Below are 26,811 nucleotides of genomic sequence, written 5' to 3' on the forward strand. Positions count from 1 at the left end.
ATACACGAAAATTAACCAAAATATGTTCTTAATTACCCGTTGAGATGACCAATAATATATATATATATATATATATATATATATATATATATATATATATTTGAAAAGTGTGTGAAAAACAGTTTTATGGACAATTTTTATAAAAATAAAAATGTTACTTTATTGCAACATACTGTATAACATAAAATTGTTATATTTGTGCTACCAGTATCACAAAATCAATATCGTAACTTATTTGTAACATTTTTACTGTTATTTTAGCGCAATATTCACTGTAACTTTGTCTTTTCAACATTTTAGTTCAGCCTTCACTAACAAATGCAATTGGATGTATGTGTATACCTAAATGAACTTTTATCACACTGCTCACAATTGTTGCCATCAACATATTTACTCATTCTATGACCACATTCAACAAAACAATAATAATTGTGAATTCATATATTAATTCTAGACACCTTAAAGATAACATTTACCAAAAACCTTTGCCATTTCTTTATGTTAAGAAACTTTACTAGACTTTTGTTTTGGAGCTTTGATACAGCCATCATCTTCTCATGGCACAAACATGAAATAAATACTCTGGTCATGTGACAAATGTCAAACTGCATATATTTAATTGACCCTTTATTCAGATTAATTAGCAGAAAAAAAAGAAAAAAAAAACACCAGTCAGTAACTTTTACATCTTTATAAATGAAAACCTTCTTACTGGCACTATTGTGACCAGTGGGATTAAATGGGTTCATTCTCAATATTCTTTAATTTTCATTATAAAATTCATGAAAAAATAAATAAAACATTTTCATTAATTTAAATTTGCACAAATTAACTGAAAATAAAGCACAAAATAATACTAGGATCATACTAGGATTCCAGCTTTAATGTCCTTTTAATGTGCAAACTAATAATCAAAACACAGTGAATGTGGATGGATAATAATGCATGTCAAAATACTAACACAATACAGTACAATAAGGCTTGACCTTTGCATGTCAAAACACGTGTAATGCCAGTAGTTTGCAAGTTAATGCAAATAAAAAAAAAACAATCATAGTGACAATAAAATGGGCAAGGCAATAAAATATGACAAGGCAGTAGAGACTAAGATGCACATGTTGAGAAATACGCTTCTATGTAGTGAATTACATCTTCTGGATCATCACCTGGAATTTACCTAAGAAGAAAGAAAGTGCAGAAGAGGATTGGACGACAGGAGACAAAAAACAAAAAAATAGTTACATTTAACTAGAACTTTAATGAGCTCAGACTTGAGGGAACTATCTTCACTGATGCTCCATTTCAGATTAAGATCATGAAAAATGTACAGAAAATCTAGTGGTTATCTTGTATACATTTTTGAATAAAATGTACTCCTTACAGGCAGGCATGACTGACACTTCCGCCGTGACTATACTTTTTACACCAAGGTTTGAAAGTGCTCCTCGGACCAGTCCACAGGTGAAGGCTAAAAACTTCAGGAATTAAAAAATGAGAGAGAAAAATTAGTTGTACGATCTCTTTATGAAGCATTGAAGTGACAACTGTGTAGACAAAAGTCTTACGGGTTTGCAATGAAATGAGGGAGAGGAAATGGTGACAGAAATTTCATCTTTTGAGGTGACTATCCCTTTAACTGCATTAATTTATATTTTATTAAATAATATATATTCCTTCTTCCCAATCTGTAGATATAATATTCTTGTAAACAAACTGAAGTACTAAATATCACATTATGCTATTTTCAAAGAAAAATAAATTATTACGATATTGATTCAGCAATTTTAGTTTAAAATATGTTTTATGTTTTTATTCAATGCACAATTAAATCTTATTGAAGGGGTTTATGCTGCTTACCTTTGGCGCATGCTCCAAATACTGTTTTCCAGAAGACAGTTGGCTCAGCAGGCGGAACTTGTTATCTTGTAGCACATAAATACCCTACAAACAATTTGAATATGGGATGATTTTCTAAATAATCACCTCTAGTCAATGAAGAGATTCGTTAAGATGCCATAAAGCTTAAAAAGTAACATTATAATGTACACACCTGGTGGTTTGTTCTCAGGTTGTCAATCTGCTTCTTAAAAACACTTGTCCAGAAATCTTTGCAGATAAACTTCATAAAATCAAGCTCATCTTTGAAGCGTGGTGTGTCTTTGGTAAACCTGCAATCAGAAATATGCCTGCTGAGACAAGAACAAATGGCTATTTATATCTACTACTAATTAAATGGTCTTTAATATATTTTTTTTCAGTAAAATGATTAAAAACCATTCAAAGTTAAATTTGGATTTTCCACTGACCATCTTCAATACCACAACTAAAACTGCAACAAGTGTAACATCAGATTATAGGATGTCAACAAAGGATCTGCTTAACGAAAGAATACAATAAGGATTTATGGATGAAAAGATCCGCCGTGATACCTCTCAATAAGTCCTTGTCCCACACGAAACCCCATGCTCTCCAGTTTAGAGACACATCGTCCATTCTCCTGTAAACAACAGTAACGTTACTCTACATTAATTCAACTTGACACATTCTCAATTTTTGTTTTACTGTTTAACTTAGCTCTATACGCTATTCTACTATTCTGTGCCAGTGTTTTCAGCGTATCTTACCGATTCCCCAGATTCCACACTGTTGACATATTGAATAATTTCACTGTGCAGGAACTGAAAGAGAGCCTCGTCTGCCATCTCGATCCAGTTCAGTTCAGCCAGACTGACACTGACAAGCGATCCAAAATGAATACGTGAATAAATCAGTTACTACTTCAGTAAATGGACACTACTCATTGTGCGAATAATCAACTAAATTCTAATATTTCGCCAGTTCCCTATTTATTAACAAGGTCCTTCTTCACATCTGTTCCACTTCCTGTTTGGCTAAGAATTAGCTGCCCTTGTATATGCCTGAACGTACAATGTTTTTCTCTCGTTTTGTTTGGAAACTGGTTCCCGTCGTTTTGTTTTATAAAGTGGAGCATTCATGAACACCCAAATGACTGTTTTATTCTATTATGCTTGTTTTAGCTAATTTGGTTTACAATTAATACGCGTGTTGTTGATCACAATGTAGAAACCGTTTTGTCTTGTATAAATCCGATGTAACCGATGTATAAATCGTACGTCTTGGTAAAGTATTGGATTTTTTTTGTTTATGAAACGAAACAGTTGGTTCAGTTTATAAAACTATTACAAAAATTAAATATTTAATAAAATTATAAAAACACCTGTAAATAAATGTTTGACTATATTTACATCACACGGTTGATGGTCTAAAAAAATGCATTTATCTTTTATACAATTTATTGTAAGGATTATATTTTTATAATAATTTATAACTTTTAATTCATTAAGTACTTAACAGCTTAATGATTTTCAGTAGCCTATTGCATTAACATGAATGAATAGCTACATTTTACAACAAACCACTATTGTTTAACTGACAGTAAATGATGAAGGAAACACAAGAAACTCCAATTCTACAAGATGCTTTATTTCTTAATTCTTCCTTAACATTGTTTCTTTTCCGTATACACCTTAATCTCTCACGCACCCTTGCTTTCAGAATGTTCATGAAAACAAAAAATGCCAATGTTTGGAATTTTAAAGACGTAAAACACCTGTTTACTTCAGCTAAACAGCCAATGAAACTTTACATTTCTTACTAAAGGTACAGTACAGCTGTGCACAGTGTGCATCTCACTGAGGTAGATCCGTCTGAGTCTAAACATCACAGTTGGGTTGAGGTCAATTTCAGTTCAGTTCAGCCAAGGGAGGAAATGCCCATGATGGTTTCTAAATAAAATGAAACTCATGAAATTAATTCACATCTTCAGCTGGCCTAAACTAAATGGAGTTGACAACATATGCCATCACAGTTACCTTATAGGACACTGGAGCATGAAACACTGAGTCAAATGTACAGACAGTGAAGCAGTGCTAAAATACCATTCAAGTTTACATGATAAAACATTTTCTTTCCTGACAGTGCTCCTGGTTTAGCATGGAGAGATACTTGAAGTGCTTTTCAGCAATGAAAGGGTATGTGCTAAGCTTATTTTGTTTGATACTCATAAATCATGGCAAAACATTGAGGGAAACTTTGCAATGTGAGAACTGTGTAAAACCAGTACAACCATTTTTTCTCCCCAAGATTCTTTTAACATCATTATGCAGGACACAAATGTGATAAATTGGTGTTTATTACTAAACGAAAAATGTATGTTATATTTTATTTAGTTCCCATATTGGGAATTTGTCCGGATGGGCTACTTAATTTTAAACAAATATTCGCTTTTTTATTATGATTTTCAATTCCAGAATAATCAAAGCTTTATTCTGCATTTCATTCACAAAATACTCTGGAATGAACAGAGAGAGATGGGTCTACACAATAACTGTGATTCCTTTCATAAGCATTGAGAATGTGAACACAACAGTGCCTAAAAACTTTTACCTAAAGGCTAAACTCAACACAAGCTAATTAATTAAATGCTAATTAATCACCTGACTCTAAAAAAAAAAAAAAATTCATAAACTAAAACCACTGAGCATTCTAAAAAAAATGAATGAGAATGAGAAAATGAAATGAGATAACGTTCTTCATGCAATTTGCATGAGGATTTGCTTCATTTCTTGTCAAAAGGTTGAATTCTATTCGTGACAAGAGTTCAGCTTAGAGAGGTAGGTTTTTGTGTTGTGTGACCGTGAGCTGAGAGGCACATCTAAGACCACAGTTCAACTTGACTTTATGGTGCGGTCACATTAGAGAAATTTTGGCGGAATATCATGGAGAAAAAAGGAAGATGTATGAAGCAAAGCACACACATAAGTCACTTTACAAAACAAGCAGATTTCTGTTGGTCAACATGGCAAATGTGTCACCAACTTTGCACAGGGAATCCTTTCATCTGCATACAAAGCTTCCAAGCCAAATCTTATTGAAATGCCTGAAGTTCGCAGATCAATAATAAATGTGACCGCACCTTTAGTCCTAGAAGTGCCGTTGATAAAAAGTGCTTCATTTTACAACGGAGAACACTGTAATAGCATTATTTTCCTTCTTGACAAAAATATTGAGGTATTTCTTTTGCTAACTTTTCAGTTACATTTTTTTTAATGAATTTTATAAGTTCATTTATCACTACAAAACACTCTGAAGATCCTCTAGGAAAAACCACAAAGTTAAAACTATTCTAAAGGCAAATATCTATCCTAGCGATCCTTCTGTCTAATTCTACAGGATCTATTTGAAGACCTCGCACCCACATAACTTTATAGTCTCCAGTTCATTACCTATGAGCTACTTGGCAATGATGCAACAGAATTGTTGCGTTTTACTGGCAGGTCATAGTGGACATGGGCGCCGTCATTGCTGGAAGGCCTGATGGAATCGAGGTAGAGTTGGAGAGAAACCAGAGAGCTGGTTTAAGTGCCCTGAAGCCTGAGGCTCCTGCAGTGACTGTGGCTGAAATGAGGTAAGTGGCCCAGAGATCTGAGAGGTAGGGCTTGGGGACGCAGTGGTGGTGGAGTATCCCAAGGGAGTGCTGTAGGGAGGCAGGCCGAATGGCAGGAAGCCCAACAGGTGCGAGAGGTCCATGTTGGTGGAGCTGGTAGTCGGCTCGGCTGAGGTGAACGCTGAGTTTCTGAGGGTGAAATGGGCACTCTGACTTCCCAGACTATCAGGGAGGAAGTCGCCAGGCCGGGAGACGGCAGTTGCCACAGCGGCCTGTGGTGGCATTGGCCCGCACTGGAGTTCGGCCAGGAAGTTCTCCATCTCCACTTTCAGATATGAGGTAGTGGAACTCGGCTGATATCTGTGAGCCTGCTGGTACTGCTGCAGAGAAGGCTTGTTTGGCTCAAGGTAACAGCCCACACCCATCGGGCTGGACAGGGGGCCAGACACCATCGTGTGATGGTGATGATTGACCCCTGAGGTAGATGTGCTCGGAAGGCCTTGAGGATTGAACATGGCCATGGAATAAGCCTCTGTGGCATCCTTCGGAGATCCGACGGAGCACAAATTGGGACTCGGCTCCTCCTTAATGAGAATCGGAGGAGGGGTCTCCAAATCTTGGGCGTGGCTTTTCTTTAGGTGTCGGGTGAGGTGGTCACGACGGCCAAAGCGCTGGGCACACCGTGGGCACAGGAAGTCCCGTCTGCCGGTGTGCACTACTGCATGGCGCCTCACATCCTTGCGTGTGAAAAAGCACCGGCCGCACCGTTCACACTGATGCTTCCTTTCCCGTACAACAGTCCCCGGAGGAGGCCGGCCGGTGTGCGTACTCAGGTGCTCGAGTAGCGCCGACATGCTCTCGAACGTCTGACGACAAACCTTACAGGTGAGGTCACCGCCGGCGGAGGTGGCATGCGTGGCCACGTGGCGTCTAAGACCTAGACGAGTGTTATAATGCTTTCCGCATTCCTCGCACCGTAGCTCCTGCTTGTTGGGGTCGTGGTTTTGCAGGTGGCTGTTTAGCTGGTCTTTGCCATGGAACATTTTCTCACATATATGGGTGGTTTTCAAGGAGTATGTCACTGTACATCTGTGAAAAACCAACGATCTGTGAGAAGTTAAAAATTTTGTACAATCATAATCACATTGTTTTAGAGCAGGGGTGCTCAATCCTGGTCCCGGAGATCTACTTACCTGCAAAGTGTAGATTCATTCAAAAAAACAGGCACACTTGATAATTACAAACAGGTGTGTTGGAGCAGGGCTGGAACTGAACTTTCCGGGAAGGTAGATCGCTAGAAACAGGATTGGGCACCCGTTTTAGAGACAAAAGCAAGTACCTGACAAGAAGCTCCAACGGGTGATTTTTCTTGGGAGTGAAGATTGTTTTTTCGCATGTTCAGACTTCTGCACGGAAACAAAAAGCTGATGATTTGGAAACAATTTAATTAACAGTGTCCTTACTAAAGTAATAATAGCAAATATTGCATAGTTACATGCAAGTGACCTTGAATCTAACCCTATGGTAAGTACATATTGTTTTTATTTATATATATATTTATTTTGCTTTTTTGAACACAAAACAATCCAATCTCAATGGTAAGTACATATTGTTAATTAATATTGCTCAGTACTTATTTGTACAATTACAATGCAATGACAAAATGTATTTGTGTACTTGATTAAAAGGATTGTTTACCCCCCCCAAAAAATGTCCCCCAAATTTTATATATATATATATATATATATATATATATATATATATATATATATATATATATATATATATATAAATTTTCTTCTTTTGAAATGCAATACAAAAAGTTAATTGTAACCAAAATTGTGTGATTACCAACATTCTTCACAGAAGAAGGATGGTTAAATGAGGAAAACATTTTTGGCTGAACAATCCTGTTCAATCATGTTAAATATACTTTTTAACTCATTTTATTTGTTCATTAAGGGATTTATTTTATATATAAACAATGAAAAAACATTTTTTAAATGCATTTATAAAACTTTATATCATAAAAAAATAAACAAAACCTAAGTGTTTCATAACAGTGCCATCTTTGACCTGAACCTCCTCTGAATAGTAACAGATTTCAACACAAAAAAAACTTGAAAAACAGCCTGAGGGGATGTCCATGATGATTGGTTAGTGACAATTATAAAGGGTTTGTTTACCTGTTCTCACAAAAGCACATTCATTATCTTGACAGACCTCCGGAAAATGCATGTCCACTATTACTCCCTCCCTTTTAGAGAATGGATGGACATGATTCATACAACCAACATTTCATACACACAGTTTGTTTTTATAATAATAATAAAAAAAATACTATGAATTTGTTTTAATTTTGTAAGAAATATTATTTTATTAAGTTTTAAATTTTTAAAGGACAAAATGTGCTTCTTTTATCTATTAACTTTCAAACATTTCACTCATGCAATCACTAAACTTGAAAAAAAAAATTAAGTTGTCTCTGGTGCTATACATTTTTTATTTTTCCTTAAAAAAAAATCTTATTGATTTGATATTTTAGTTTATTTACTTCTGGCACGTTTCGGGTCACAAACTTTTCAAAAACGTTTCGCTCTACTAAATCTCTAAAGAACATTGTGATTTAATGGTAAAATGGAAATTATCCGTAACAAAGAGTGGATCAACACAAATTAAACAATCCTTTCGTGCTTCCCTGGTGTTAAATATTATATATATATATATATATATATATATATATATATATATATATATATATATATATATATATATATTATACACACACATTGAATGCACCAACAGTCTCATGCGTTGCTAATGTGTTTGCTCATGCACGCAACATTTAAACCTCTTAAGTGGGATAATGGTGTACATTTATCTTTTCAAAAGTCAGAAAATACTAACTACGAAACTCTATGAGGGTTTCAAACATCTGAACATCAATGCAAACAGTCCACGCGGTCCTAAATTCACACTATAACATTTGCATAAAAACAGTCTTGCGCTCACCAGAAACTTTTGATCCCCACAAAAGTTGCATTTCACGCGCATTCTTCCATCTTCCATCTCACAAGGGTGCAGATAAAAAAAATCGATTCCCAGCCATATCTCGATGAACTCTCAAAAACTGTTCGCAGTCGACAATGAATTTTTTTGTTCAATAATGTGTGTATGTTTCGGGCCTGCTGTTTCTTTCCCTCTAAACACAGCAGCACTAGAGCTGACGGGCGCGTGCATTGTGGGAACGTGACGTCAGACCATTTTTTTGGCCAACTTTCAGGGTGATTTATTTTTCACCGTTTAAACGATCACAAACTCTTACATTGCATCACAGTGAGTTCTATAAATAGAAAACAAATGGAATTTTGCAAAATAGAATTTTGATAGTTAAAAAAATAGTTTCTGACAATTAACTTACATCTTTTCGAATTATATCATGAATAATACTGTATCTGACAAGATACAATTAATATATCATCATTTTGCTTGTTTACAACGCACGGTTTGTTGCACGAGAAGTTGCCGATATGAAAAACCTTCACGTGCGGGAACCAATTTGACAAAGTAGCAGAACCTTTCATCTCTTTTGAGTTCATTATGCATTGTTTTGTGATAACGTTTAGAACAATTTCGTTTTAACCTTGAGTATATGTAACGAGTAATGCTTCTCTATTGTTTCCATTTCATAATGGAACGTTTTAGTTTCCAGCATGTAATAATTGCACGTGCAACAAATACATCCGGGAAAATCTCATACAACTTAACAAAGAGCAGTCATTATTTGTCTATAAAGATTCTTGAAATTGTTATATTATTACCGTCGGTAACTGCTCATTGAAGAAGATCAGTAAGTGTAAATAATTTATTTATAATATGATAGAGCCTAAAATAATACATTGAAATATCCAAGTAGGCTATTATATTTAACAATATTACTTTTAAACACATGCATATATTAACATATTATAGCCTAATGTATTTATATTTCAGAAGTTGGATAATGAAAATTAACTCATTCAAATAGTTTTAGAATACTTCTACAAAATAATTATTTTAATAATTATTCATAATTACTATTTTGATATTAGATTTAATTGTACATTTTGCATGCATTTTAATTTAACAAAATAAAACAGAGCTGTTATTTTGCAGTGCAAAAGAATGCTTTTAAAACTCTCTCTCTCTCTCTCTCCATAAATTTTAAGTTATTAAAAAAAATAATTTTAAAGCAAGTTTACAGTAAATGCATATTGTTGTCTTTAAAATCATATATATGCATTCCTCTCATCTAGTTTTCACCTTGTTATAAAATTACTAACTAAAATTGCTCAATACCTGTGACATGGTCCTTAAAAGGAAAATGTTCAAACAGAAAAGTTAGAATGAAAGTTTGGGTGAAAATATATCATTACTGTTAATTTCCTTAAACAGTAGTCCTTATTTTTAAAATACACATAATCAAAAAAAAAGGTTCAGTATAAAATGCAAGACAGATATACAAAATACAATGCAAAGTTGAAATTTTACTAAATATTGTGCTGTAATGTGGTGCATTAAATTGGAATTATACATAAAAGTACATACTAGGAAAATAAATGTTGCGAGTGCAGGTTGTACAGTCTGAATGTTTGTATATGTTGTATATGTTATATGTTATATATATAAATAAAAATAGTGAAGTGACATTCAGCCAAGTATGGTGACCCATACTCAGAATTTGTGCTCTGCATTTAACCCATCCAAAATGCACACACACAGAGCAGTGAACACAAACACACACACTGTGAGCACACACCCGGAGCAGTGGGCAGCCATTAATGTTGTGGCGCCCGGGGAGCAGTGGGGGGTTCAGTGCCTTGCTCAAGGGCACCTAAGTCGTGATATTGAAGGTGGAGAGAGAACTGTACATGCACTCCCCCCATCCACAATTCCGTCCGGCCCGAGACTAGAACCCACAACCCTTCGATTGGGAGTCCAACCCTCTAACCATTAGGCCACGACTTCGTGTGTGTGTGTGTGTGTGTGTGTGTGTGTGTGTGTGTGTGTGTGTGTGTGTGTGTGTGTGTGTGTGTGTGTGTGTGTGTGTGTGTGTGTGTGTGTGTGTGTGTGTGTGTGTGGTGTGTGTGTGTGTGTGTGTGTGTGTGTGTGTGTGTGTGTGTGTGTGTGTGTGTGTGTGTGTGTGTGTGTGTGTGTGTGTGTGTGTGTGTGTGTGTGTGTGTGTGTGTGTGTGTAGAATAATACTTGCTGGTAAGATAGCTTTTGCATACAATGTTTAATTAGTACAGGAATAATACATCATTGTTGTCAAGAGCAAAATTATTTTCTGCACTTACAGCCCCAGACAAGAGACATATCCGTCCTAAAAAGTTTGTCATGAATTATTACTAAAACAACAGATTTTCAGATTAATCTGTATGAGCAACATCATCAGTTATAAAGGATGAACCCAATATGTTCATGTTTTACACATTTTTAGCATTAAGAATCATTCAAATTGAAATCACTTCATTTATAAATCCTCAGGCCAGTTTTGCTGTCTCTTTGGAGAATAGCCAAATCAAGAGAATGATTCAATCCTAAATCAAACATCAATATTGCTTGAGTAAATATGCTGTATACAGAATAGTAGCTTCTGATCCAGCTAATGAAGTATTTTAAAGCAGAGCATAACCAGAAATGTATGTGAATGATATATTGCCATAGCTTTTTCATTTTATTTTTTATTTTCATTAAATGCATGTTTTGGTGCTTTTTATGTGTTCTCATAGTATAGCATTTAATTGGTTTAATGTTACATGTGGATTTCTGAGTACATACCTTAGATAAAGAGGTTGATATTTCTTTTTACTTTGAGACTACATTAGCCCTTTTTTAATAATGGTTTACTGCTAAAATAAATCACACAGTTGAAATGATCTTAAAATAGACTCACAAATTTATCAAAAGTCTTTATTCAGCTGCCACATTATGAAAGTGTACATCTTTGTTACAGTATAGAAAATAACACAGTAAAGCCATTGACTTCTTAATTCATATACTGTGTGCAGTAATACATATAATGTAAGTGCAGTTTTTGACACAATATAAATACATTGGTGAAAAAAGCCACTGCAGGGTCAAACACAAGTAAAAAAAAAAACACTTGGCTAATGAGTTTTGAATCCTGAAAACTGACCCTCCCCCCGTTCCTTATGCATATTTCCTTAATACCACACACGGGCTACAGAATACGGTGAAGAAAAACATGACATTATGAAATGTTTTAACATTTCCTTTGATTCCAACAGTTTTAATAGCAAAAAACACATTTCTAACAAGGTATAACAAGCCTTGTGTCAGATTTGCCATCTAATGTTAATGAAATATACTCATTAAGAGGTGTAATTTGGCTCAAGAGATGTTAAAGGAGAACTGAATGTCTGTACAAGAAATGACTGGTGAAATGCTGGCATCTGTTTGGCAGGAATATAACCAACATGGGTCTAATCATAAACCCATCACAGAGGGAAACACAGCTGTACCTGCAAAGGGGGAAAGAGCATCAGACATTCATCAAACAACATTTGTTAAAATTGTACACTCAAAAAAAAAAAAGTTAATTATGGGCATGTGCTCTGTTATGCAGTTAAATTGAATTATATTAGTTTTTGCAATTAATATTTTGTTGAGACAGACAATACTGCTTTTAAGGATGATAAACTGGCTAATATTTGGCCTTCTTGGGCGAATAGTAATAGGTCACCTAACAATTTCCTAATTTACAACTTTTTGTGACGTGAAAAGCTGCATGTCTATAAGAAACACATCCATCAGAAAGGCGTTTAAGTTTAAACCATTATTTCAGGTCAACATATGAATCCATAATTCCTTCCATCCCCTGTTGTCCTCTCACATCACACAGAATATTTTGTTTAGAACTGATTTGGAATGTTTTCACTTGTAGGCAGTGTTTGATCTGTGCATATTTCTCCCTTGATTCAGGTAAGATGACCTTTTTCACTAGAAAAGGCAATATGAATAGAGGACTCATATTTTACAAAACATTTCACAAAATGTTAATTGATGGACTGGAGTTTTGTGGATCACTTGTGGAATATTGTGATGTTTTTATCAGCCGTTTGAACTTTCATTCTGACGGCACCCATTCATTGCAGAGGATCCAGCAAGTGATGCAATGCTAAATTTCTCCAAATCTGTTGAGATTAAAAATCTCCTGTTCTGATGAAGAAATAAACTCATCTACATCTCGGATGGCCAGAGGGTGAGGACATTTTCAGCCAATCGTCATTTTTGTGTGAACTACTCCTTTAACAGAAGGGTTACCTCTTCATTGTGTTAGTTACAAAATCTGCTGACAGCCTTGTTTATGGATAATGCTCAAATTCAGCATTCAGGTTTTCAGTAAACATTATATAAAATTAGTGTGTATTTTATTGTATTATACCATATACAGTATATTAGCATTTTTACAAACCCATATCATTCAACTTTGAATGTGTTGCAATTTTTTTCCCCTAACTGTTTAACAGCCTCTAAAATATTGTACTGATGTACTTATTTAATACCTGTTATGTATAGACAAAAACACTAATATAAATTATATGAAATAATCTCACTGCCATGTCAGTGATTCGTACTTTTTGGGCTACCTTGACCATCTGCAGAGTCAATTTCTGGAACTTTCCAGTCTAGCTTGCGTCCTTTCTCATAGAGAGCCTTGAGAACCTTCCGGAACTCTTCTTGTCCTCCGTTATGACTCAGCTCGGAGTACTTCCTGTACAACTGTAGGGCAGTGCGTGCATCTTCGATACTGTCATGAGTTTCGCTCTGAATGTTCAGATCTAAACAAATGTTCGAAAAGCAAAAAAAACACTGATACACAGAAAATGACATATGACTGATACACATGACTGATACACAGTAGATTAGGGAAAGTTTATGCACGAAACCTACCGAGAAAGTACCACGCGAGGAAGCGCAGGGAGATCATTCGCTTCCTAGGCATGTGGAAGAGGTAGACGGTGTCAAACACCTGTTCTTTTGGAACCTAAAAATTTAAGGGGTCCATATTTACTAACAATTAAAACATTTCCAAATACTAAATAAAAATGATTTAGCAAAAATGCAGCTCACCATCAAGTTAATGACCCGGAAATCCTTCTGTAACCCGTGGCCGACAAAGCGAACGCCAGTGTCGATAAGAAATCGCAATTTCAGATATGTCGATTTCAGAGTCGTCAAATGTTTCGAGGAAATCTTTGCATCCAGGTCTCCAGGTTTGATACCAGAGTACTGAGTCAGGTAGTCCACCACCTGTACATGTAAAGATGGAAAACAAGTAAGAAGCAGAAACGTTTTTCCAACATTTTGACAAAAACACAGAAAGCAAACATGTGGAAATCACGAGTACAGTAATAGTTATTCCCTGTGATTCACCTTCCGATTAAATGATTCAGAAATAATTCTTACAAGTGACACTAACAGATAACACTTATCTTCTGATAAGGCACAAAACGGTGGTTCTCACTTTATGAGGTCTTTAACAGGTCCTGATCAGAACAAAAGGTAATTTCCCTATTATGTGACATTTCCCTATTATGTTACAATTAGAATGATTCAAAAAGTGTTGTGACCTGCTCCTGAGTAGATATGTAGTCATCAATGAACGGCACTCCCTCATTGGGTCCCTGGCCTCTCACGCATGTGATGCGAGCAACAGACATCTGACTGGGCTTGATGGTGGACTTGGTCCCATCACTGCGCAGTTCTGCCTCTTCCTGTTCAAGCAGCAACGCACAAAAGCATTCAAAATTTGGGGTAGGACAAAATGTAAAAACAAAACATCAGCAATTATCGAACTTTAAAGTGTTTCCCACTGACCTGGTTGAGCGTGACAAATTCTGCATCCAATCCAACAAGGTCTGAAGCCTGCGGCATCTCGCTCATCATGAGGGGTATGAATGTGGCGTGACTCTTCCTCTGTTTCCGTGCCAAAGAGGCCTCCGTCAGCAGAACACTGGCATCAATAGGGTTCTTAACTGGGAGGAAAATGAGAAGAGGAAGGAATAATTCAAACAGATGCTCATCAAGGCTGCATTTCTTTGATCAAAAATACAGTTTTCTATTTTAATATACCGTATTTTTCTGACTATAAGTCGCACGTAAGTATAAGTCGCATCAGTCCAAAAATAAGTCATGATGAGGAAAAAAACATAAGTTGCACTGGACTATAAGTCGCATTTATTTAGAACCAAGAGAAAACATTACCGTCTACAGCCGCGAGAGGGCGCTCTATGCTGCTCAGTGTAGGCTACAGGAGAAATGAGCAGCATAGAGCGCCCTCTCGCGTCTGTAGACGGTAATGTTTTCTCTTGATTAATTTTTAGTTCATTTCTCTTGGTTCATGTCAAATTAATTTTGATAAATAAGTCGCACCTAACTATAAGTCGCAGGACCAGCCAAACTATGAAAATAAGTGTGACTTATAGTCCGGAAAATATGGTATTTTAGAATGGTATTTATTCCCATGATCCTTCATAAATCATTCTAATATGCTGATTTGACGCTCATGAAACACTGATTATTTTCATATCTGCTTAATATTTTTGTGGAAACCATATGATTTGTTTTTCTGAATTCTTTAAGAAATACAGAGTTCAGAAGAAAAGCATTTTTGAACATTCTAAATGTCTTTACTCTCACTTTTGAATCATGTAATACATCCCTGCTAAATAAAAGTATTCATTTAATTTAAAAGTTTTTGAACAGTAGTGTATGCATATTATAAGATAAAATGCACATTTTATGACATTTTTGGGATAGCACAGACACATTTTTAGTGAGAAGACGAAAAGTAGATTCTGTGAGATAAATGATCACATACTTCGCAAATCATACTTGGCATGGTAGTTCCTCTTGACGTAGTAAAGTACAGCAGGAACCTTCCAGTTCACATCAAACTGAGCTGATTCAGCCTAATAAAGACATATTGCAACACAATTCAGTGTCATATTTGATGCATTTGCTGTGGGTATAGAGAACTTAATGTGCTAGTCCATAATGTATGGTAATAAGGGTGAAAGTTGAAATTTGCCCAATGTTTGTTATCTTTACCTTGTCAATGGGCTCAATCAGAAAATCATTGAACAGATACCACTGTTGGTGTGTTACTCCCTGAAATCAAGACAGAAAACACTGTTCCTTTTTGTCATGATAAGATATTATGTCAAAGGTTTGGCAAGTACTTTAAAGATTTGCTCACACCTCTTTCCTCTGATGATAGGTCTCGCCCACTTTGATATGTGCCACCAGATTTCCTCCAGTCCGAGCATGCTGGATATGAGATACGGTGACAACCAGGTCATAGACAGACGCTCCTTCTGCCTCTTCACTTTCAGTCAGCTAAGAGAAGAAACAAGACTATTTATTTGTGCAGGGTCAGTTTAAATAACCTTAAGACGGGTCATATTTCCCAGGTATGACCAATCTTGACGTGGTTAATGAAGCTGAAAGAGTGAAAAGGTGTTCTTCACCTCCTCTCCCTCAGACAGGCTGCTGACCTCCAGGCCCTGAGTCTTACTAATGCACATCTTCAGACTGAGAGGGATCCACACGTGCCTCATGTCCTCCGCTTGAGTGTCGAAGGTCAAGCCCTCCACGCTGCACAGCTCTTCCCTGTACATTATATAGATTATATATAAAACATATAGATGTTTTATGCATTTCTACAATCAGCACACTTACTCTAAACACCATTCTGTCGGTAAAGGCTCTTTGGGTTTGGGAGGTTCAGCTGCTTCTTTCTTCAAAGCTTTGTTGTACGCATACTGTGAACAAAAATGGGAAATTAAGACAAATCAATGTGCCTAGAGTGTTACACTCCAATAACATACAGATCAGCTGAATGAACAGGCTGTTGTATTGCTAATGCATAGTATGTATTATTATATGAGAGAAAAATATCATGCAAGTAAGGCATCTTTAAGTAATGACTCCAATGGATGCGTAAAGCATTAGAGAATATTTAAGGGCAGATTTATGGCTGAATTCTGTAAAGGTATTAGTGTATATCCGTCATGAAGGTCTGACCTCAGTCTGGGCCTTCCAGAACTCTGCCTCCTTAGCGCTGTTCACCTCACAGTTGATCACCAGAACATCAGGCAGACATCGGATGTTCCTGGTCTGAACCTAAAAATACATCAATATTAAGCATTTTGTGGTTTTACACTTATGGTTGCTTAGATTTGGTAAGAACGTTTTTGAAATAAGTCAAAATACAATAAAAGTAATGTTGTGAAATATTATTCCAATTAAAAATAACTGTTTTCTATTTTAAATATATCTTAAAAAGTAATTTATTCCTGTGTTTTCAAATTTTGCGTGAATTTTCAGAAGACATTGATACTTGAGAAATCATTCTAATATGCTAATTTGGTTCAGTAAATATTTATTATTATTATTATTATCAATAATGAAGATTCAATGTTGTGCTGCTACACATTTTTGTGGAAAAGCCGATGCATTTTTGATTTATTTGAAATAGTCTTCACTACAATTTATGACAAATTTAATGCATCCTTGGTTAAAAAAAAAAAAAAAAAGTATTAATTACTTTCAAAGTCCAATTTTTGTATCAATGTTTTGAACTTGTGTATATAGATATCCGTGTAAAAACGTACTGTTGGCTGGTATTTCTCACAGTTGTCACACCAGGCCTGTGTGCTTTGTTCCAGACAAATACTCTTCTTCAGGATCTCTGCAAACTCATATTCCTCTATCGTCTTATCTGTCCAAATGAAAGCAATTTATTTAATTAATTAATGCAGTTTATAGAAGCAGCAAAATCTAAATCAAACCATACAACTCCAGCTAAACATCTGTGCTTCATGACCATGTTGGTCTACAAAGATGGATTGATGTGTGATTGATGTGCAGTTTAGTGGTTCTGACCTAGAGATCTTTGCTCAGGGTAGTGCATGGTAAAGAGCAGAGTCAAGGAGGAGCGAACGGTCTCCTTTCCACATCGACACATACTGCTATTCTCCACTTCACAGCCAAACAATCGGCCAATCACAGACTCCCCTGAGGAACCCAGCGTACTCGTACTGTCGAGGACAGAAAACATAAAACACACTGTTCTTGTGTAAATTATTGCATTAAATTCAAGAACGGTGCAGCTCCACACCTGCTGCTGGCTCCTCTGTATGCCTGTGGCCCTTCCTGCTCCAGTGTTTCCTGATGCAGCTGTGCAAGTATGAAACGGTTCCAGCTCTGGATAAGATGTCCCAGACGGGCTTTCCCTGTCTGTTCATCAGAATCAGCCAGGATCAAACCTAACGCCGACGCCTCCGGTATTGTCCGGAAAGCCCGGAGAAAGTTACTGGCCTGTGAAGAAACAAACAAGTGCTTTGTGTGAGTACATATGCTATGCATGGCTGACAGCTCTGAATGCGTACATACAGCTGGGATGAATTCTGATTGAAAAGAGAGTGTTAATGTACCTGGCAGGGGTCTCCTCTGCTCAAATCCAGCATGTGAAAAAGGAACCCCAACTCGCAGGCCAGACAGAACTCCTTCTGACACAGATGATTCTGTACCAAGCACCTGACCGGCTCCAGGAAGTACAGCACCTGTCACAACATACACCGAATTACTTATTAATAAAATTCCAGGGAGCTGAAACACCCATAGTTGTGCATTCCCAAAATTCCTTAGCAAGCTCAAAAAATTCCAAGGACTTTTTAATATAATGGGCACGGTGTCATTAGGGATTTTCGTTTATATATATATATATATATATATATATATATATATATATATATATATATATATATATGCTAATGTTTGCTTAATGAATCAGAACATTGAAAAAGTCATCAACATTTTATATATTCAATATTAAACATAATATATTCAATATAATAATATAATGCAGTACAAATGGTATGTGTGTGTGCTTCCACCTGGATCATGCAGTTGCAGTAAGCGTTGGGTATGTGAGGCTCCAAACCAGCAAACAATGTCCGGTTATAGTGCTTAAAATCGAAGTCTTCCAGTCCCAGTTTGGAATATTTAATGGTCACCTGAAATAAACAGTACTTCATTTAAAAAGAACTTGTTTGTCAACATTTGTAATGGACATAATAGCTCATATAATATGTAATCAATTACCAAAGATCATAGAATTATGCACAACAATGGATGATCACTACCTTCCTGTATTTCTTTGGAACCATGTAAAGATGAGGTTCCTCATCTCGACCAATGGGAGACTCTGGGACTTGATTATAGCTGTCATACTCAAGCTCAGGGTCTTTAATCTTATAAGGAACCTGGCAAAAAACATAAATAAACTACTGTTTAGACAGCATTACTGCACTGAAATGCTTGACACATTGTCAAATAACATACCAGAGACTCAGCTATATAGGTGTAAGAGATAGCACTTCTTTCTTATAAAATATGGAAAAACCTTGTCTTGATAATTGTTTAGCATTTTGCCATCTTAAGACCATACAAATAGAAACCAGAATCAAGTTAGGTGTCATTTTAAAAGAGCTAATTGGTTACCTGGTTTCTGGGACGAGTTCTAGGATTGGGGGCATATCCAATAAAGCCGACGGTTTTCATTGTCCTAAGAATCTCTGGATCTACCAGAGGGGCTCGTCTGACAGTGAAAAGAACACATTTGCATGTCTTTTGTTAGGGGAATTTATATACAAAAGCTGTGTAAATTATTGTGAAATCAGTGTGAATAATAAAAAAGTGAGAGATAGCAAATGTGTTTTTGCTAAAATTGTATCAATATCATAATTGATCCAGGTGTATTACCTAGGATCACGACCCAGCCTGAGACATGCTGCAGGGGGCAGTATTACACAGTAACACTCTGACTGTGCAAAATACCTACAGTATATAATAATTAAGCAAATATGATGGCTCAGTCAAACCTGGGGCTGGGCATGATAAGGGAGGTGGGCCAATCAGAAAGCAGTGGTTCGGTACTGGTGAGAGGCATGGGAAGAAGAGACAGAGGCATGAGCTCATGGTTCCAGTCCAGCTGGGGCAGGGAGTCCACCAGACAAGGCAGGGCTAACTCAGTCTCCCTGGAGTAACTATTAAAAGACACCTCAGGGGCGCTGGACCACAGGTGCACACAGCCACCAGAGTCCCCAAAAGAGAGCGCCTGTTTGCTGGAGGACACATCAAAGCTCATCAGCAGCTGCCCCACAGTGTTGACGTGGAAAATATCAGCCAGATTGGCCAGGCCGGTGGGCTCGCAGAACTGACACTGACCTACAGACACAAAGACACAGACTCACACACCAGGAACTCCGTGACCACATTTTTTTTTTGCTAATTTGCAATTTTACGTTGTTAATATGTATATTTAAAAATAAACAACCAAAAAGTAAATAGACTAGCTGAAGACAGCAAGAGTGCTTTTTTCAAATCGGATGTAATGGAAAAATGTTTTGCGGCTCAGTTAGTCAACTGGAGTCCACTGTAAACTCAGTCAATAATTCAATTAATTTGTGTTCCTGTGACTTAGTGGTAGAGCATTGCGTTAGCAGCGCAAAAGGTAGTGGGTTCAATTCCCAGGGAACACATGATAGGTAAAAAATGTTAGCTTGAATGTAAAAACACTTTGGATTAAAGTGTCTGCTAAAAGCACAAATTTAATTTAAATTTATAAAAAAAATATTGTAATTCTTAGGACTTTTTTTATTTACAATATAATTAATAAATATATATAACCTGAAATATATATAAATTTTTTTTTAAAACTTCCCTATTTATTTATTTATTTCTTCAAAAAAAAAAAAAAAAAAATCGAATCCCACCTACATTTTGTTCATTATCTGCTTGGAAATACAGAACATTACAGTTGAAAATGCTGAGTGAGAATGTGCATGTGACCCACCGACTGAAAATGTATGAGGACAACATGACAACCACCAAAGGGGAAATGAAAGTAAGGTGGGACTTTTGAATGCTGAAAAACTGCAATAGCATTAGTAAGCTTCAGAAGAAAAGAACTAGATTAAACATAAGGCTGGGACTACAACGGTAATCCAAAGAAGACCACTACTGCATGATTCAAATACTTTGCAAGTTGCAAATAAAAATTCCCCAACATTTCTTCGACACATCAGGGACAGTTGGCAGCTGACTGGGGTGTGGCATCCACACCAAATCATAGTATTTTATTCTGAGTATTAACGTTAAAGTTTTTCTTTCAGTTACAACAGTTAAACAGTAAATACCACCAGAACTATCACCTCTGTGACATACACATCCATGCATCATACCTGTTTGTGAAATGATAGCCAGGCGGGAGGTGTATGTGGGGACGAAGCGGAGGAAAACGGGATCCACATGGACCTGCAGTGGGGTGATGGCCCTCATCATGCGCAGGTCATACACCATGAGGAACCGGTCACATGACAGTCCATTTAGGCCACGGCTCGAGAAGCCACATGCCGCCAATAAATTGCCATGTACGTCAAAATCAGACAGGCTGCCAGAGAACGCGTCAAATTCATACTCCATTTTAAACGTGCGTAGATCACGCAGAGACACCTATGACAAATAATTGACACAAATCACAATGAAAATTTAATGATGAGTACTACGTTTAAACATAGAGATAATATAAGGTTGTGCATATTGATGAATGCATTTGAAAAATAATGTCATCTGTCATTATCTATAAATGTATACCAGAAATTAATAAATGGAACATAATGTTTTTTAAGGGCAATTATCTGTTTTCTACATTAAAAATTGTTAGTCGTTATACAAAATAAATAAATAAATAGTAAATAAATAACTACATGCTGGAAAATGACTTTACTGCAGTTACCAATGAAACACCAAAATCTTTTTGTTGTGGTGAGACAGATCCATGCATATTAAGCCCTTCCACTTAATTTTGTGGACAAGCTGAAAAATCCGACTACCAAAGTGTCTGAGCTGATCAGCCTGTGAGAAAATTAGGAATGTGTGAAAGCACAAAAAAGAAAAAAGCCCTATGAACTCTACCCGTGTTTACAGCTGAAGTGTAGGCAGCATGTTCCCACATTAGCTCAGAGCAAAACTTTTCTCACACAACATCCCTCTATTCTGCGAGAAAAGAGAAAGGAGGAAACTATTTGTTCCACATCCATTTTCGCTTTACTCCTTCACTCACCTTGCCAGATGTGTGACCGCAAAAGAAGAAGCGATTGGACTGTCTCATGATGGCCACTCCAGGCACCTCAACAGGAAACTAGAGCGGCAGTGCAAAGGAAATGTCAGGAAAAAGTTATTTATTCAACATCATCTATATATATATATATATATATATATATATATATATATATATATATATATATATATATATATATATATATATATATATATATATATATATATATATATATATATATATATATATATATATATATATATATATATATATATATATATATACACACACACACACACACACATATACAGTTTTATAAAGCTGAACAATAAAATGTACATTCTTTTATGTTTCTTAAAAAATGTTTTAATAAACGCTATATAAAAACAGGTACAATTTTATTTGAAAACATTACTGAAGTAGTATTGTATCCTCTCACTTTTTGTGTTTCCTGTACTGTTGTGAGGTCCAATTCGGCCACATAGTTCTGCAGACCCCCCATTAACAATGAATTATTATCGGTTAGAATCAAAGTGTGCATGTCGGCACCCTCCTCCATTCTGAAAAAAAAAAAAAGAATGAATGGATGAACACCCATGCACAGGCATACTTAAGCAAATAAAACTATGAATTGCAGTATTCACAGCACACGCCTGTGTTCTGTATGACATTAGGCTTTGAAGGTTAGTCCAGTGCTAGTCTGGACATGATACCTGCATTTACATCTTCAAATGATAATAGTATACACGGGTGTGCAACTCACGGGTAATCGAACATAATTAAACCTCCCCGGGTGAGGCATTTGAGGTTGGTTTTGGTCAGAAACAGCACCCCTGTGTCCATACTCTGGATGTGGCGAATGTCATCGGCCATATGCACCTGGAAAGAGGAGTAGCGGCCCATTGTTGGACCAAAGAAGGAACTTGCATGTCCCTGTTATGAAACAGGAAAGGAAAGAACAAACACACAAACACACACAAGTCAGTAATGCGGCTCACGCTTGTGAATAAAGTGACATCACCACCAATGTGGAAGTACATCAGAGAGGATGCGTTCAACGGCTATCAAAACCACAGCTGAATTTTTGGAGTGAGATTAAACTTTAGCCTTAAATCTCCCAACTTCAATAGAAACATTTATCCATTCATGCAAAATGTTTGGTAAAAGCACTTGCTAGTATTTTATAGCTCAGCATATGATTTAAGTAGATGACATATACTGCCGGTCAAAGGACTGGAATAATTATGTATTTTTGAAATGTTTTTGAAGAAGTCCCTTATGCTCACCAAGAGTGCATTTATTTGATAAGAGTACAGTAAACACATTATATTGTGAAATATGGTATTGAATGATGGTGTTAGTAATTTATATAAAAGAAGAAGGAACTAATACTTTTATTCAGCAAGAATGCATTAAATTGACCAATAGCGACAGTAAATGTATAATGTTACAAAAGATTTATATTTTAAATAAATGCTGTTCTTTTGAAATGCCCATTAATCAAAAAATCCTGAAAAACGTATCACAGTTTCCAAAGAAAATATTGAACAGCAAAAACTGTATTCAATAAGGATTATAATAAGCACCATTTTTAATAACTGGGCACCAAATCAGCATATAAGAATAATTTCTGAATGGTCATGTGACAAAAAAGACTGAAGTAATGGCTGCTGAAAATAAAGCTTTGCTATTGTGAAATATATTAAAATAGAAAACAGTTTAATTATTATCATTTACAATTCTAAGAATATTTTTTTAATCAAAGCCTGGGGAGCATAACTGACTCTTTTTTTTATTATTATTATAATTGTAAAAAAAGCTGTAATTATTCCAAACTGTAGTGTCACTTTACCCTGTGGTTCCCCATCCACAGCAGCTCCTCCTGCAGGTCGAAGTGTGTTGCCGTCACTGGGACCCCCACTTCAGCAGCCACGCTGTGCAGTTCGGAGTACATGCCCTCTACCATGTGCATGGACTCAGACACGGGAACAGCCAGAGCATCGTGGTCGAGCTCCACGGCCTGGAGCAGTGCCGGGTCGAGCCGCGGGTCCATTGAAGAGTCCAGACCGGGATCCAGGCCGCCATGCAGGCCTGGTGCGTACTCGCCCAAACCCGGGTCCAGACCATCGAAATTCATCATGAGGATGGTGGTGCTGGGTTAGAGGTATGGGAAAATGGGGTCAAGGGTGCCTTTTGTTTGCCATACAAATATATATATTTGACTAATAATATATATATGAAAAAAACTTTCTTTTTCTAATTATATATAATATAGATATCGTTCTTAAAATATGAAAATAATGTTTTTGTAAATAAATAAATAATTATTATGGAATAAATATGGAATATAGAAATAAAAGCATTCTTTATTTTACTTTACTAAAATAATAGGTATAGGAATATACATCAATATACATCAAATAAAAATTCCTTATATGAAAAGCCCCCCTGCCAGATTTTTTTGCTATTAATATTAATATATATATATATATATATATATATATATATATATATATATATATATATAATATATTATATTTTGCTAGGTTTGTTATTTATTAATTAATTAACTTAAATTGAATTAACAACTGAAAACTGGACATTTGCAGAAATATTGGCATTAAATTCAACAGTCATAAAGTTAGTAATAGTTACAATAAACTATAAAACTGTCAACCTTGAGACTTTTCAAAGGCACAGCAGTTTATGAACATAACACATTCATCGTCTCATAAGAAATGAAATCCAGTTGTCTTGGAGATTTACTTTGTGTGCTGCTTTTACAAAGTCAGTGAACTTCCGACCTAGACAGCATTTCTAGGAAGCATGAGTTAAACAAGCACATACCAATTCAGGATGAGGCGCCTGTGTTTCCCCAAACCTCTGTCTAGGTAGTTCACTAGGTTTAGAAACACAGCAATACTGCTGCACACGATGTTAATAAACGCGATGTTTTCTTGTCGAGGTGTGCGACATCTATACTCAGGATTTCAATTCGTTTCTAAAGTTCTTTCAACAAACTAACAGGGAGGGACTCAAAATGTGTATTGTTGACATTTAACAGGGAAAAATAATACCTTTAGAGTACAGTTATCCTCGGATCCATATGCTCACACTGCTCGCTTCATTCAAAACAAAAACAAGCTCGCACTTCCGGGTGAGATCGAACTGCATCCGGAATCATTATATGCATTATATATATATATATATATATATATATATATATATATATAGAGAGAGAGAATTTAATGAAAGTATTATTTAAGTTAAGAACAGTAAAATGAAATATATACATATAAAATATAAATGTATAATATTATGACTTGCATGGTCTGTTTTCCTAAAAATAAAAATACACTTTTATATACAATTCAATCTCAAATTTAATGACACACACACACAAAAAAACATAGCCTAAACCTTAAACATTTTCTTGACACATAAAATGAATGTAGAGAACTGTTTCCTAAGTCCAAATGTGACAGGGTTATTTACTGACAGGTGATTTGACTCATCATTAAATTACCATACCACATTTGGACTTAGGTAGACTTAGTTAAAGGATTAACATGTCCAGGAAAGCCAAATTCAGCTGCAACTCAGATTCAAGTAAAAATATATGTTTAAGCAGACAACCATCTTCAGGAAAGAATAAATTCTGTGCATGGTGTGTGGACAAAGTCTCACTTCCCCTGATAATAAAAAAAAACTTTCAGATGAAGGAACTATCTCATTCAGAATACTAAGAAAACTGTGTGGTTAGGTTTACAGCTTTGGAAGTTCTATCATTTCAATTGTAATGGATGAATTGTTTTGCTCCATAGTAACGTCAATGAATTTGTGAAACATTTGTGAATGGGAAGATCTACAGAAGAGATTTACCTCCTTAAATTCTCATGAATCTTATAAGTGCTTAGTCGAGGTTGAAGAAAATTCCTGTAACTAAAGCAGAGTTCTAAGTTATTGCTTACTTTTATTAGCAAAATAGAGGTAAACTCCAAAAAATACCTTGGCTCACAATTCTGTGTGAAACTCAAATCTCTTTATTTCAATCACTCCATGAATCAATCAATAAAAAATACATACATATATAAATATAATAAATTAATAAATACATACATATATAAATTCCTGGGGCTTATGTAAAATTGTATACAACAGTACTAGCTTAGTTATGTTAATATAGCATGGTTTAGTATACAGTACATCATCTAACTTTTCGTATCACTTTAGCTTTGGCTCTCTTTTTACTATATCACATCAGTGGACGGGTTGATGGCAATTATTTTAAATTTCAAATAATTTCAATAATTAACTAATAACATTTGTTAAAATATCAATCAGAGGATGCATTTTCAATAGAATATCTGACCTCACACCACAATCAGCAACAGTATCATGTGGAACAGATTCTACATCAGTGGCAGAAGTAAAAAAAAAAATATCAAAACATAATTTGTGTAAAATGTAAACACACACACACACAGTTTAATAAGGAAAAAATAAATAAAATATATTATTAAAAGTAGGGAAAATAAGGAAATAAATATTATTTTTATTTCAACTTTTGTTGTTTTATGCTTGCATTGAAATTTAAAAAAATATGTATTTTTAAGTAATATTTTAAAAAATATTTATATGTGTTGAATTATTTAATAATGTAAAAAATGTATACATTTTTATATAATATTTGGATATAACGCAACATTTATATCTTTCCCACTGCCCTTAATTAATTTTCATTTTTGGCCTTTCACATTAAAAAGTTTGGGCACCTCTGCCATAAAGGGACATGGACATGCAAAAAAATGAGATATTTCAATGCTTTTGCATGTTTACTCACAAGATTTTCTCAAAAGCATTAAAATATATTTTTCCATACTATATCTCTTTTTTCCCCATAATTTCCCTTTAAGGGCTCTTTATTGTGAGTATAAAAACATTGTTAAAACTTATGTATTCTTATTTGTAAAAGGATATTTACAGTGATACCCCACTCAAAAATAAACAAAATTCTCTTCACCAAACTATAAACCATATAATATTTATAATCATCAAGAGTCAACGTTTGTGTGAATATCCACTTGCATTATATGGACACAGATTATTTTTCTAAAAATCATTATCAGAAGAAAGTAAGTCATACACAGCA

General features: G+C 35.5%; 3 protein-coding genes across 12 annotated transcripts; all 3 read right to left on the reverse strand.

Annotated features, from left to right (window-relative positions):
- Window positions 1-865: 865 nt before the first annotated feature.
- Window positions 866-2,907, reverse strand: LOC127944210 (trafficking protein particle complex subunit 6b). Of its 3 annotated transcripts, none has more exons than XM_052540056.1 (6): window positions 2,625-2,907; window positions 2,430-2,497; window positions 2,051-2,186; window positions 1,858-1,941; window positions 1,382-1,475; window positions 866-1,177 (listed from the first exon to the last, which is right to left on the reverse strand). In XM_052540056.1, exons 1-6 carry the CDS (start codon window positions 2,700-2,702, stop codon window positions 1,146-1,148), a joined length of 492 nt encoding a protein of 163 aa, XP_052396016.1. In that variant the 5' UTR covers window positions 2,703-2,907; the 3' UTR covers window positions 866-1,145. The 3 variants fall into 3 exon arrangements, with proteins under 3 accessions (XP_052396016.1, XP_052396015.1, XP_052396017.1); XM_052540055.1 differs by having other exon boundaries at window positions 2,051-2,189; XM_052540057.1 differs by having other exon boundaries at window positions 2,051-2,168; window positions 2,625-2,905.
- Window positions 2,908-3,488: 581 nt separating this feature from the next.
- LOC127945064 (zinc finger protein PLAGL2) lies at window positions 3,489-8,710 on the reverse strand. 7 transcript variants are annotated; one of them, XR_008150507.1, is made up of 4 exons: window positions 8,480-8,710; window positions 6,807-6,873; window positions 5,307-6,556; window positions 3,489-3,806 (listed from the first exon to the last, which is right to left on the reverse strand). XR_008150507.1 is itself a non-coding variant. In XM_052541598.1 (4 exons), the coding sequence occupies exon 4, from the start codon at window positions 6,508-6,510 to the stop codon at window positions 5,380-5,382; it is 1,131 nt and encodes a 376-aa protein (XP_052397558.1). In that variant the 5' UTR covers window positions 6,511-6,556; window positions 6,807-6,873; window positions 7,654-7,724; window positions 8,480-8,710; the 3' UTR covers window positions 3,489-5,379. The 7 variants fall into 7 exon arrangements, 6 of the variants coding, with proteins under 6 accessions (XP_052397558.1, XP_052397560.1, XP_052397561.1 ...); XM_052541598.1 differs by adding an exon at window positions 7,654-7,724 and having other exon boundaries at window positions 3,489-6,556; XM_052541600.1 differs by adding an exon at window positions 7,654-7,724 and having other exon boundaries at window positions 3,489-6,574.
- Window positions 8,711-11,405: 2,695 nt separating this feature from the next.
- On the reverse strand, window positions 11,406-24,828 carry LOC127944895 (PAN2-PAN3 deadenylation complex catalytic subunit PAN2). 2 transcript variants are annotated; one of them, XM_052541304.1, is made up of 26 exons: window positions 24,737-24,828; window positions 23,512-23,812; window positions 22,423-22,592; window positions 22,099-22,219; window positions 21,663-21,740; window positions 20,782-21,052; window positions 19,420-19,765; window positions 19,040-19,136; window positions 18,682-18,801; window positions 18,433-18,552; window positions 17,971-18,099; window positions 17,655-17,854; window positions 17,420-17,574; window positions 17,149-17,255; window positions 16,559-16,657; window positions 16,214-16,296; window positions 16,003-16,144; window positions 15,734-15,871; window positions 15,584-15,643; window positions 15,354-15,444; window positions 14,351-14,508; window positions 14,104-14,247; window positions 13,604-13,783; window positions 13,424-13,517; window positions 13,120-13,311; window positions 11,406-11,991 (listed from the first exon to the last, which is right to left on the reverse strand). In XM_052541304.1, exons 2-26 carry the CDS (start codon window positions 23,797-23,799, stop codon window positions 11,957-11,959), a joined length of 3,618 nt encoding a protein of 1,205 aa, XP_052397264.1. In that variant the 5' UTR covers window positions 23,800-23,812; window positions 24,737-24,828; the 3' UTR covers window positions 11,406-11,956. The 2 variants fall into 2 exon arrangements, with proteins under 2 accessions (XP_052397264.1, XP_052397263.1); XM_052541303.1 differs by having other exon boundaries at window positions 13,108-13,311.
- Between the last annotated feature and the right edge of the window lie 1,983 nt (window positions 24,829-26,811).

This window comes from Carassius gibelio, chromosome A23 (assembly GCF_023724105.1).
Source record: "Carassius gibelio isolate Cgi1373 ecotype wild population from Czech Republic chromosome A23, carGib1.2-hapl.c, whole genome shotgun sequence".
Taxonomy (NCBI): Eukaryota; Metazoa; Chordata; class Actinopteri; order Cypriniformes; family Cyprinidae; genus Carassius; species Carassius gibelio.

Coding starts and splice junctions, on each gene's coding strand:
- LOC127944895 (XM_052541303.1), bottom strand. CDS start 23,799: ATGATGAATTTCGATGGTCTGGACCCGGGTTTGGGCGAGTACGCACCA. Junction 22,593..23,511: donor TGTGGATGGGGAACCACAGG/GTAAAGTGACAC, acceptor GTTTCATAACAG/GGACATGCAAGTTCCTTCTT. Junction 17,855..17,970: donor GCAGAGGAGACCCCTGCCAG/GTACATTAACAC, acceptor GTTTCTTCACAG/GCCAGTAACTTTCTCCGGGC.
- LOC127944210 (XM_052540055.1), bottom strand. CDS start 2,702: ATGGCAGACGAGGCTCTCTTTCAGTTCCTGCACAGTGAAATTATTCAA. Junction 2,498..2,624: donor GTGTGGAATCTGGGGAATCG/GTAAGATACGCT, acceptor TGTTGTTTACAG/GAGAATGGACGATGTGTCTC. Junction 1,476..1,857: donor ATTTGGAGCATGCGCCAAAG/GTAAGCAGCATA, acceptor TAATTCCTGAAG/TTTTTAGCCTTCACCTGTGG.
- LOC127945064 (XM_052541601.1), bottom strand. CDS start 6,510: ATGTTCCATGGCAAAGACCAGCTAAACAGCCACCTGCAAAACCACGAC.